Here is a 13,256-nt window from a genome sequence, read left to right on the forward strand (position 1 = left end):
GCTTGCTGCCAGTTTGTGTTGAAAAGTCCTTGTGACTTCTTCAGTGTGATCTGCAGGTTTTCCTGCGTCGGGGTCACCAAATGTTAATGTGTGTTTGTGTGTGTGTGTGATTTGGTATGCATACGGTACATAAACCGTTTACAAATTTGTCGTCGCAACTAGAACTTGAACCAGTTGGACTGCGGAGAGGGTTTCCTACGTCGAGCAAATGAGGGTCTGAAGACACGGCGACAGCCTCTGTTGATTGCAGTTGTAGAGAATGAGTGAACAGGCAGTGATGGTACTGTTTCTGATACTGATTTTATTCAACAAACTTAATTTTTATTTATAGGTAACAAAAGGTACAGAAAGTGCTGAGTCTAGTAAGAATATGGTAAAAGGGAATTGGAATTAATATGGAATTAATTTGGATTTAATATGATATTGTGTTATTGGGCAATTGTGATAGTCAGCAATTGCACCAGTGTTTTTGCCCTCTGACGAGCGATCGCATCGTTGGCAGAAATTGCTGCAGAAGCGGTTATTGTTGACTCAGCTACAATGCCTTGTCGTTTGTTATTATGTCTCCCGTTACATGGGTCGACCTGACTTATTCGATAAGTGTATATTATGTAATATTAATTACTGCATAAATATGCGACTGAACAATATTAAACATATGCAGAAGGTAAATTATTTTAACATATATCTATAAATATCTACATATTTTGCAAGATTTTAATTAATCATATTATACACTTATTTTTCAGACCATTCCATTTATATTCGTACTAATGACTCGAAAAACTGAAGTGTGTTATCAACATCTGTTTACTTACATCGATTCGAATATTTGTAGCTTAAATGGTGTTTCATTTATATCAGACTATGAAACAGCAATGGGAAACGCATTAAAATCATTACATCCAACAATTAATTACTTTGCATGCTGTGTAGTGTATTCATGCAGTGTGCTTGGCCTAACCAATTTAAGCACCACCCCAAGGCCAAGTTGCAATATGATGCAGTTTCGGCGGCGGTCATTGTCACTGCCCAAAAGTGATGCGTCTGCATCTAAACCGTGAGAACCTTACGTAACGGGCATTGGGCAGGTACCACCGCTGACCGAAAGCTGACGCCTCATATTGCATATTGACTGTGGGAACCTTACGCAACAGGGCTTTGTTTCCCACGATAGAACACCTGCATGGAGGCAACTCGCCCCAACGATTTTCTATAAATATAAGCTTCATTTAAATAAAAATCAATCATAACAATTATAACATCCAAGCGTACTACACTACCCGGGTTCTTCTGTCCTCTGTCCGCTACATGGCGATCCTGCCAGGAGCAATAAGAAGATTCCAGGAGGAATCAGAAGATTCCAGGAGACTAAGAAAATAATTTTGTATTGGCATCAGCGGCGTTTATCGCCAGATACCAGTACAAAAATAAATAAAATATACAAGGCTTGACCTTGTCACGTCCCAAAATTTTGTTTGTCAACCAACAGGCGCAGGACGTTTGAAACAAAAACAACGTCCTTGCAAATCAATGACAGGATGACAGTGGCGCAGGACGTTTGAAACAAAAACAACGTCCTTGCAAATCAATGACAGGATGACAGTGACGATCAAATAAGAGGCAGCCCCTTATGTACTAGCTAGAAGCGAAACAAAACCAACAAGCAAAATATATAAAACCAAATATTCCTCACATGACGTCTGAAGCTGAGGTTCAATTCTTAACTGGGAGTCCATCAACCCAGAGAGACCCACCAAGAATAGAGGAAGTACTGGAACAGTACCCCGAGTCGGGCCCCAAGAGGCTCACAATTGAAGAATACAAGGCACGGCAGAAGAGAGCCGCACCACCACGAGAAATAACACCGCCCGGCAAAGCGGTACCAAAAGCAAAGAGAGGCGGAAAGAAGGCTCGCCTCATCAGAACTCGCCGGCTTTTAATTGAGTGCGAGAAGGCGGCAACCGGATCGCCCGACGACATACAGCGTTACCGAGAGCTGCTGGACGCCACCAAACTGGCGCTTCGCGATGCGAAGAAAACGGCTGCTGGCCAAACAAACCAGCACCCTAAATTAATTCTTAAATTTATATATATATATATAATATTTTTCCTTTTTATATGTATAAGTATTAAATAAAATGATAAAATAAAAATATTTCTAAAAAAAAAAAACAAATTTTAATTAAGAAAAAAAAAAAATTTTTTTTTAAAAACTAAATATTAATAACTACAATGGGGAAAACGCAATCAAAAGTAGAAAACCCCAATGCCAATGTGGTGAACAAGATACAAATTGTTGATCACACAGATAGCATCAATGAATTGTGGTTTCTTCTGTTAATATTAGTAATCATGGCAGCAATAAATCTAATAATCAAAATTTACAACATGCATCATAGAAGCCTGAAAAAAAGGTATATGTCTCGCGCTGATGCACTAGATAAAATCTAGTTTAACTCTTGATAAAAATTCTGCAACCCAGCTACCACTCGGAATGGAATGGGAAACATTAAGACAAAAAATTAGAGACTTCAGGGTGGAATTTGATAAATCATATAAATGTCTAAATAAGACAAAGCGCATTAAGCGACAAACGCTAATTAAGCATACTGAGATCGTTGTTCACAATTACAACGAAATCAAATGCTTAATAAAAGCAGCCCACCATAACCTTTCTGAACTCCATAACGGCCAGGTCACAGATGTTCTCAAACGGCTAACAGAGTGCCTTGAGAACATTAACAAAAGACACCATTTGCATTTAGTGATACCAATCGCGCTAAATAACCCAGCAGTTTTCACACGAGAACTTCTGCAAAATAGTTCAGATAGCGACGATAGTTCAGAAGGTGAAAAACCTTCAGGTTCAAATATGCCTCAAACTATAATAGAATTTCTTAATACAGCCAGCAAACTCATCCCAGAGTTTGACGGTAGGGGCAGAAAACCTACAAAGTTTTCTGGATGCCTTATCTTTGGTTAACACCATCAAAGGTGAACATGACGCCACAGCAGTGTCATTGGTAAAAACCAAACTTAAAGGTGCTGTTAGGAATTTAATTGTATCCATTATAAATAGACTTAAAACAAACGTAAAAGGCGAATCAATAGATTCAATAACTGCCAAAATAATGAACATCCGTCAGATGAGTAAGACCGCTAACCAGTACACAAAAGAAATTGAGCAATTAACAAAAACTCTGGAATGCGCTTTTATTTCTGACGGAATGACACATGAGCAGGCAGAAAAATATAGTACCCAGCAGGCGGTCAAGGCAATGATTCAAAACTGCACCAATGATAAGGTCAAACTTATCATGCAGGCTGGAACTTTCTCGACCATGAGCGAAGCGGTAGCAAAATTCGTTACCAGTTGCACCGAAGAAACTGGACGAGCAGATACCGTAATGTACTATTCAAATAGGGGGTATCGTGGAAACAGAGGCCGTTTCCAGGGTACCCGAGGTCGTGGTAATAACCAGTTCCGCGGAAACTACAACGGTCGGTACAATAACGGTGGCTATTACCGAAACGGAAATAATCAACAAAATAATAGACGAGGAGGCCACCAAAATGTCCGCGTTGTAGATAGTACAGAAAATGCGGAAAACGCATAAACTCCCCCACAAAAATAAATAGCGCTAAAAAATCCATATTCGTGTTCAATTTACATTTCAATAGTTTTATATCAACAAAAACTTCACTAAACAATGCGGTATCAACGTTTTTGGTAGACACAGGGGCTGATATTTCAATTTTCAAAATTGGCGAAATTACAAATAATATACAAATAAATAATTCAATTACAACGAACCTCAATGGTATAGGGAAAGGAACAATTAATACGCTAGGAATAGTGGAGGCGGACTTGATATGCGGCAATATTTTAATAAAACATACTTTTCATCTTGTCAAAGATGACTTTCCAATCAATTGTACTGGAATTATTGGTTTAGACTTCATTAAAAAATATAATTGCATTCTAGATTACGAAGATAATCAAGATTGGTTAACTTTGAGACCACACGACTTTCGCGAAGACATAGCCATTCCTATGCGAAATTCACAACATATAAATACAATAACAATTCCAGCTAGGTCCGAAGTTGTCCGTTTAATGAAAATATGCTCAGAACACAAAGAAGTTCTCATACCGAACCAGGAAATTCACAAAGGCATCTTCATTGCAAATACAATTACCACAAGCAAACAAGCTTTTGTCCGAATCATCAATACAACTGATAATAATTGCACAGTATCCGATGCAAATATTCAAACGGAAAACCTTGAGGATTATGAACTAATTAACAATAAAAACATAAAAATAAACAAAAATAAAGAAATTATGGAAAAACTTAATACGAATTTTCCGAAATTTATAAAAAAGGAAATGAACACCCTCTGTTCTGAATACGTTGATATATTTGCATTGGAGAGTGAACCAATAACAGTAAACAACTTTTACAAACAGGAATTAAAACTATTAAACGATGAGCCGGTTTACATAAAAAACTATCGAATACCCCATAGCCAAAAAGACGAAATAAATATTCAAATAAAGAAACTTATAAAAGATGACATAATAGAGCCCTCAGTATCAGCATACAACAGCCCATTGCTATTAGTACCAAAAAAATCACTACCAGGAAAAACTCAAAAACGATGGAGAATGGTAGTTGATTATAGGGGCATAAATAAAAAACTAATAGCCGATAAGTTCCCACTGCCCAGAATAGATGATATTTTGGACCAGTTGGGAAGATCAAAATATTTCTCCTGTTTAGATTTAACATCTGGTTTCCACCAAATTGAACTAGAGAAAAAGTCAAGAAATGTCACATCTTTTACGGCAGATAACGGAACATATAGATTCAAAAGATTGCCTTACGGCCTCAAAATAGCCCCAAACTCATTCCAAAGAATGATGACCATGGCATTTGCAGGATTATCACCTGCACATGCATTCCTATACATGGACGACTTGGTCGTATTAGGCTGTTCCGAAGAACACATGTTAAAAAACCTTAGAGATGTGTTCACTATCTGCAGAAAATACAATCTAAAGTTGCACCCAGACAAATGTTTATTTTTTAGTCACGAAGTAACATACTTAGGCCATAAATGCACAGACAAAGGAATATTGCCAGACGACACTAAGTTCACATTAATTCAAAACTACCCAACACCAACATCAGCAGACGAAACAAAAAGGTTTGTTGCATTTTGTAACTACTATAGAAGATTTATTCCAAATTTTGCAGAGCAAGCTCGTAATTTAACAAGATTAAGTAGAAAAAATACACCCTTTATATGGACGAAAGAGTGCAACACAGCTTTCAATTTTCTTAAAAATGCTCTTATAAGCCCTCAAATCTTACAATACCCAGATTTCAAAAAATCATTTTGCTTAACAACAGATGCCAGCGGTTTCGCATGTGGAGCAGTACTAAGCCAAGAGTACGATGGTAAGCAATTACCAGTTGCATATGCATCTAAGGCATTCACAAAAGGCGAATCCAATAAATCAACAATAGAAAAAGAATTAGCAGCAATTCACTGGGCTATAACATATTTCAGACCATACCTATACGGTACAAACTTCCTGGTGAAAACAGATCATCGCCCATTAACATACCTATTTTCAATGAAAAACCCGTCGTCTAAGTTAACACGAATGCGATTAGATTTAGAAGAATATGATTTTGTGGTGGAGTACATAGCAGGAAAAGAAAACTATGTAGCGGATGCGCTATCCCGCATAGAAATATCAGATTTAAAAAACTTAACTGCCAAGGCAGCCCAAATACTTAAAGTAACAACACGGTCAGAAGCCGAAAAAGTAAAAACAAAAAACACTCTTAATACGACTGGTAAAGAAAGTCTTAAGGTCCCAAAAATATATGAAGAGCTATATAAAAAAGAAGTAAAACGACATGTCGAGCTCATTCTGACCCTTCCGAATTTACTATTCAAAAAGGGAAAACGAATTTGTAGCCAATTTATAGTGAATGACCTGATTATTAACGAGAAAATTGACTTAGGACAATTCTTCAAGAGGCTTACTTTAGAAGCCGGTAATCTAGGCGTCACTAAATTACAACTGTCCTTAGAAGACAGAATATTTAAATATACCCGGGTAGAAGAATTTAAAGAAATGGGAAATAAAAACCTTACAGACATAACAATTGCGTTAACGCCAAAAACAACATACTTGCAAGACAAAAAATCGATCGATAAAATATTAAAACAATTCCACGACGACCCAATTACTGGAGGCCACCAGGGAGTCAATCGCACAATTACCAAGATTAGAGAAAAATACAACTGGAAAAACATGACAAGGGATATAAAAAAGTATATCAAACATTGTGACAAATGTTTGAAGAACAAAACTCTCAAACACAACAAAGAAGAAATGCAATTAACTGCAACGCCAGCGAAAGCATTCGATACGGTTCAGATCGACACAATAGGACCCCTACCAAGGTCAGAAAATAATAATGAATACGCCGTTACAATTCTATGCGATTTGACTAAATACCTTATTACAATACCGATCCCTAGCAAGCATGCTAAAGTCGTAGCCAGTAGTATCTTTAATAACTTTATTCTTATCTATGGTCCTATGAGGACGCTCATAACGGATATGGGTACAGAATATAAAAACAGCATTTTTTCCGAATTATGCCAGTTATTAAAAATTAAACATAGAACATCGACAGCCCATCACCATCAGACACTCGGTGCAGTAGAACGTACACACCGAACATTCAACGAGTATGTTCGCTCGTACATCTCTAGTGAAAAAGAATGATTGGGACGAATGGCTAAAGTACTTTACATATTGCTACAATACAACACCATCAACAGTACATGGGTATTGCCCATTTGAACTCGTTTTTGGTAAAAAACCACAAACGTATGACTTTCTAGAAGAAGGTAAGGTTAGTCCAGTATACAACCATGAAGCATACGATAAGGAAGTAAAATATAGATTACAGATAGCTACGAATAGATCAAAATTATTATTAGAAAAAGCAAAAACCAAACAAAAAGCATATTATGACAGGAACCTAAATAGCATACAAATAAATATAGGAGATTTAGTATTAGTTAAAAATGACACAGGTCATAAACTAGATAACCAATATAGGGGCCCATATAAGGTAATAGGAATAGACGATAGGAATAACTACATATTAAAGGATAGAAATAAAACCACCAACGTAAACAAAAATAGATTAAAAGTATATAAAGAAAATAAAATATAAACAATTGGTTCTTTTTCACCATTTCATGGGCATAGAAAAAAAAATGTAATAATAATTATATAAAATTACTTATACATACATATATACTTATACCCTTAAACAGAATTAAACAAAAAAAAAAAAGTACATTAACAAAAAAAAAAAAAACCATACAAATACAATGTACACTTAAAGCAATTTACACCTACACAAATATATTTAAACACACACAAACACACTTTGTAAAACCTTGTAACACCTTAGAATAACTCCATTACTATATTACGTTATTCCTATAAAAAGGGAGGTGTAGTGTATTCATGCAGTGTGCTTGGCCTAACCAATTTAAGCACCACCCCAAGGCCAAGTTGCAATATGATGCAGTTTCGGCGGCGGTCATTGTCACTGCCCAAAAGTGATGCGTCTGCATCTAAACCGTGAGAACCTTACGTAACGGGCATTGGGCAGGTACCACCGCTGACCGAAAGCTGACGCCTCATATTGCATATTGACTGTGGGAACTGTCGTTACACAATAGAATAAGAGTAAATAAGTAGAAAACCAATGAAGTTATGTATGGAATGTAATGTAGTTCGTAAGGTTACGACATGAAGTCCCGCCACTGTAAATCATAGCAACATGCAACTACACGCCCGCAGCATAGCCGACAAGCGATGCGTGGGAATAAAGCAATCGTAAATTGAACTTCGTCTCGCACGGTTTATTTCTTGATCGCCTTTTATCTCCGCCCACAGCTCTGGTCTCTACTACTAATTCCCGCGTTCCAAGCCTAAGTAAAGGCATCAAAACATAGTTTCGAATTTTCTACATGGCGCCCGAGCAGGGACTTTGGGATTAGTTTTCGTTTTAAATCGTTGTTCGACCAGAACGCTGTTCGCGAGTTAAAGCCGCGAAAAAACCGCCAATCGACAATCCAGAAGGAAGATCACGGAATTGGAGACCGCCATCCACACCTACAACCGAAGCAGAACATGGACATTGAGTTGCCAACGCCCAGGGAAGTGGATTCATCCGACGACCAGGTAACAATGCCAAAGCAATAGTGGCTAAAATAATAGCGTTTAATACCTATTGGCTTGGCATTGAACAGTATTGTACATACATTCACCTACCGTTTAACTATTCGTGAGAGCTGGGTAGTTCGGGAAGAGTATTAGAAGGCGCCAACGACATAGTTTACCGCTCATTTTGCATTTGGTAGCATTATTTCGCATTTCGTTTCGTTCGCTGAGAAAACATTGACCCTTGCAGCGGTAAACTAATTTTCGCGCTATTTAATGTACAGCATACGGTTCTCTTAAGTTTCGTGCAGTACCCTCGTCGTAACTTTGCTCCCGCAGCTTCGTGGTTATCCAACTCTCTAACTGGTGTCGCCCAGCTTGTCGTTTGTGACGAGAGCTGATCATCCGCTCTTATATTGTGCCAATCAATTGAAACATCGTTCGCCACTTCGTTTTGGGTCGAACGCTGTTCTAATTTAGGTATTTGTGTGCGCTTTGACATCTAATTTTCTAGCTGGTGTCGCCGAGCTTGTCGTATGCGCGAGAGAGCTGATCATCCGCTCTTATATTGCGCCACTCAATTAAACATCGTTCGCCACTTAGTTTTCGGGTCGAACGCTGTTCTAATTGGGAGTCGAGTGCGTTGCGCGCATTAGAATTGCGTTTGCTTATTGGTTCGAACTTGGTTCGAGCTCAGTGTGTCGAGCCAAACTTGATGTTGGTTGCGTACGCTTAGCTTAGCGTTGCGCGCATTGGAACTCCAGACGTCCGTTTCGTAGGGGATCGAACGTGGGTCGAGTTGGTTCGCCGTGACAGAGCTCGGTTGCGTTTGTTGCGTTTTTGTCTGTTCTAACTGTTGCAGTCGTTGTCGCATCGAACCTAATACGTTTATACGTGGGTACTTGAATACTTTTGCCGTACTGTCAAACATTGTTCTCATTGAACGCAGTGCATTTCCTCAGGTTATCGTCGCCTTCGCTTAGCAAGTTTGAAGTTTAGAAGTTAGGAACAGCCAACGTTGGTAATTTAATCAACATGTCTAAAGATCATGATGAAGAGAAGGCAACTGGGAGCGGAATGTGTGGAAGCACGAAGCTCACAAAATTGTATGTGAGGTTGGAGAAGATAAGCGAAGATATAAATCGAATGAGGATAGCATTTGAGGAGGGTTCAATTTCGCTGGATCCATTACAAATCCAATGTCGTTTGGAAATATTGAACTCCTATATTGAAAAAGCAATGGCACTGCAGTCCGAGATCGATGTACTAGACCCAGATAATTCAGATAGGGCGGCGTTGGAAGAAACGTGTGTGATCACAAAGGCTCTGTACATGTCGGCAGCGACCAACAGATCCCCTCAACCATACATGAATTCAGCACCCACACACCACCACTCCAATTTGCCAAAATTGAAGTTGCCGAAGTTCAGCGGCAAGCATGCGGATTACAAACAGTTTATTAGTCTGTTTGAAAGTTTGGTAGATTCCGACCCGTCGTTGTCCAATATAGAGAAGTTCAACCATCTCATATCGTGCTTGTCCGATGAAGCCTTGGGAACCGTTAAGGCGTTCCAAATGTCAGATGCCAACTATCCAAAGGCGTTAGAAAGTTTGAAGAGGGTGTACGACAACAAGTGCTTAATATTCTTTGAGACACTTGCCCAGTTGTTTGACATTCCTGCCGTAACCAAGCCGTCAGCGTCTGCATTGCGATCAACTATAGATACAGTGTCAGCCATTCTTGAGTCGCTTTTATCGTTGGGAGACGAGCGAGAGGTTGCTAACGCCATGATAATACATCTGGTGTTATCCAAGGTGGACCCATACACAAAAACAAAGTATGAGGAGCAGCTTAACTACGATGAGCTCCCTTGCTGGTCGGATTGTGCGAAAATGTTGAACCGCCGGTACCAGCACCTTTCAGCAGAGGAGTCATCCAAAGCGAGAGGCAAACCAAAGTTTGACATGCCGTCGACCAGCAAGAAAACCAGCAGATCGTCATTTTCTTGCGCGAGGGCCGAAAAGTCGATCGACCCCAAGTGTTTATATTGCGGCGCCAACCATTCGATCGGAAACTGCCAGGGATTTGGGGCAATACCCGTCTTGGAGCGTTTCGAGTTCGCAAAAGGCAAGCAATTATGCATTAATTGCCTCCAATCTGGACATAGGGTATCTCAGTGCACATCCTCTAAGTGCAGAGTTGGTTCACAGAGGCATCACACCCTCTTGCATAGATACGCAGCTCAGAGCGCAGATTCAGAAAGTCAGGCAATAGGAGTACAAGCATCGTCCCATCCTGCGCAGGTGAAGCAGGCATCCAGTGAGCCCGAGCATGTCATCCTTGCCACAGCAGTGGTAAGAGTTCGGGACAGATTTGGCCAAGTTCACTTAGCAAGAGTGTTGTTGGATTCGGGTTCACAGGTCAATTTCATGACAGAAAGTCTAGCGCAATCGCTAAGGTTGGCAAGGGTCAACCGTTGCCTGACAGTGACATCTGTAGGCAAGTCAAGCTCGGTGTCGAGGAGTGAAGTCTCGACGACAATATACTCCAGGTTAAATAACCATAGTTTCGTAGCAGATTTCTGGGTTCTTAGCAGCATTACCAATCAGCAGCCTGACAGAAGTCTGCCCATTAAGCAGTGGAAAATTCCTGCGAATGTGGAGTTGGCAGATCCAGCATTCCATCGACCTCAAAGGGTAGATATGCTGATTGGAGCAGACTCGTTCTTCGATCTGTTGTGCACAGGCCAAATAAAACTGGGTGAAGGGGCACCATTGTTGCAAAAGACCCTTTTAGGTTGGGTAGCTTCAGGTCGGTGTAGCAAGCTTCTGACTGGAGAAGCCGCTTGCTGCGTCGCAACCTACTCACCGGAAGAAGACTCTCTATCTCAAATGGTCGAAAGACTGTGGGAGATAGATGCAACGCCAGAAGAAAAACATGCTCAAACAAATTCGGCAGAGCAGCTGGCATGCGAAGAGTTTTTCAAAGCCAATGTCTGCAATTTACCGACCGGAAGGTTTCAAATACCGTTGCCTTTCAAGACAGACCCAGTATCGTTGGGGTCGTCCTTCGAGGTCGCAAAACGTCGTTTCTTATCGTTAGAGCGACGAACGTTAAGAGAGAGTGAGCTGAGAGACATGTATCTCAGTGTCATGAAAGAATATATCGAGCTCGGCCATATGTCTCCGACAGACAACGCGATTCCGCCAGGACCACATTATTTTATACCACACCAGTGCGTCCTGAGGCCTGATAGCAGTTCCACCAAGCTTCGAGTCGTTTTTGACGCGTCGAGCAAGACCACAACTGGGTGGTCATTAAACGATTTACTTATGGTGGGACCTACTATTCAGAGGGAATTATTTTTATCACTCGTTCGATTTCGGGTGAATCGGTATGCTTTAACGGCAGACGTTTCGAAAATGTATAGGCAAGTGGATGTGGCCGTAAAAGACCGGAATTTCCAACTCATCGTGTGGCGAGAACATCCCACCGATCAATTGCAAATTTTTCGGTTGAACACAGTTACCTATGGTACTTCCGCAGCACCTTTCCTTGCCATTCGTTGTTTGCACGAGCTCGGTGTACGCCACAGAGACACCCACAAGAAGGGTTCTGAGGTGATCTGCAGTGATTTTTATGTAGACGACATGCTGACAGGAGCCGATGACGTAGACACGCTGAAGTCGATTTGCGATCAGGTGTCTGAGATTCTTGGCTCCGGAGGGTTTCAGCTTTCGAAATGGTTTTCGAACCATCCAGAACTAATGGATGGAAACAATGAGGAGAAATCCCTATCATTCAATGATGCCGATTCGACCAAAACATTGGGGATGAGGTGGAGTCCAAGAACAGATACGTTCCGGTATCACTTGGAAGATAGCTTCACAAACTTGAATCCGACTAAGCGCACCATTCTGTCAATTAGTGCTCGACAAGCGTATGGGTGCTGCATTTATGTGCGAGCGCTTTTCGAAGGTCAAACGTACGTTCGATTGATCGCTGGGAAAGCAAGAGTAGCTCCCCTAAAAACAAAGACCATCCCGAGGCTCGAATTGTGCGCCGCAGCGTTATTGGCGCAATTTTGGGTCTACGTAAAGCAAGTTTTGGAAAAGTGTCGAATCGAGAGCGTATTTTTCTGGACGGATTCAGAAATAACGCTACATTGGATTAAAACCCAACCGTCGTCACTTGCAGTATTTGTCTCAAATAGAGTAGCCATGATTCAGGAGCTATGTCAGGGCATTACGTGGCGTCATGTCCCATCGCTGTCGAATCCAGCGGACTTGGCGTCTCGCGGATGCGAAGTGCCTGAGCTCCTGGAGTCCATATGGCTAGAAGATCCGAACGACGGAGAGGTGCTGACGCCAGGCCATTTTTTAATCGGCCAGCCCCTTCGTTCGCTGCCGCAAGAGTGCGAGCCAGACGGACGGAGCAGCGGTACCACCTTTACCAAGAGGTGGCAACTACTCTCAGAGCTCAAACGACGTTTCTGGCAGGCTTGGTCGAAGGACTACGTCCACAACCTGCAAGCACGCAGCAAATGGCAAACCCCAGAGGCCAACATCGGGGTCGGCGCCATGGTGGTGGTCCACAACGACCATACGCCGCCGCAGCGGTGAATCACCGGCAGGGTCACCAGCGTCGTCGTGGGAGCAGACGGCAAGGTCAGGGTGGCAGAGGTGCGAACAGGAGGGGGCGTGATTAGACGCCCGATCCATAAGCTGGCACTTTTGCCGATATGTTGAAGCCCGACGTGCGGTCGTTCAAGGCGGCCGGAATGTCGTTACACAATAGAATAAGAGTAAATAAGTAGAAAACCAATGAAGTTATGTATGGAATGTAATGTAGTTCGTAAGGTTACGACATGAAGTCCCGCCACTGTAAATCATAGCAAAATGCAACTACACGCCCGCAGCATAGCCGACAAGCGATGCGTGGGAATAAAGCAATCGTAAATTGAACTTCGTCTCGCACGGT

General features: G+C 41.2%; 1 protein-coding gene across 1 annotated transcript; it reads left to right on the forward strand.

The window, feature by feature from the left end:
- Nucleotides 1–9,310: 9,310 nt before the first annotated feature.
- On the forward strand, nt 9,311–12,898 carry LOC121404557. The gene has a single exon (XM_041594211.1). The coding sequence runs from the start codon at nt 9,311–9,313 to the stop codon at nt 12,896–12,898; it is 3,588 nt and encodes a 1,195-aa protein (XP_041450145.1).
- The last annotated feature ends 358 nt before the right edge of the window (nt 12,899–13,256 follow it).

The sequence above is a fragment of the Drosophila obscura genome, unplaced genomic scaffold, assembly GCF_018151105.1.
Source record: "Drosophila obscura isolate BZ-5 IFL unplaced genomic scaffold, ASM1815110v1 contig_214, whole genome shotgun sequence".
Lineage (NCBI taxonomy): Eukaryota > Metazoa > Arthropoda > Insecta > Diptera > Drosophilidae > Drosophila > Drosophila obscura.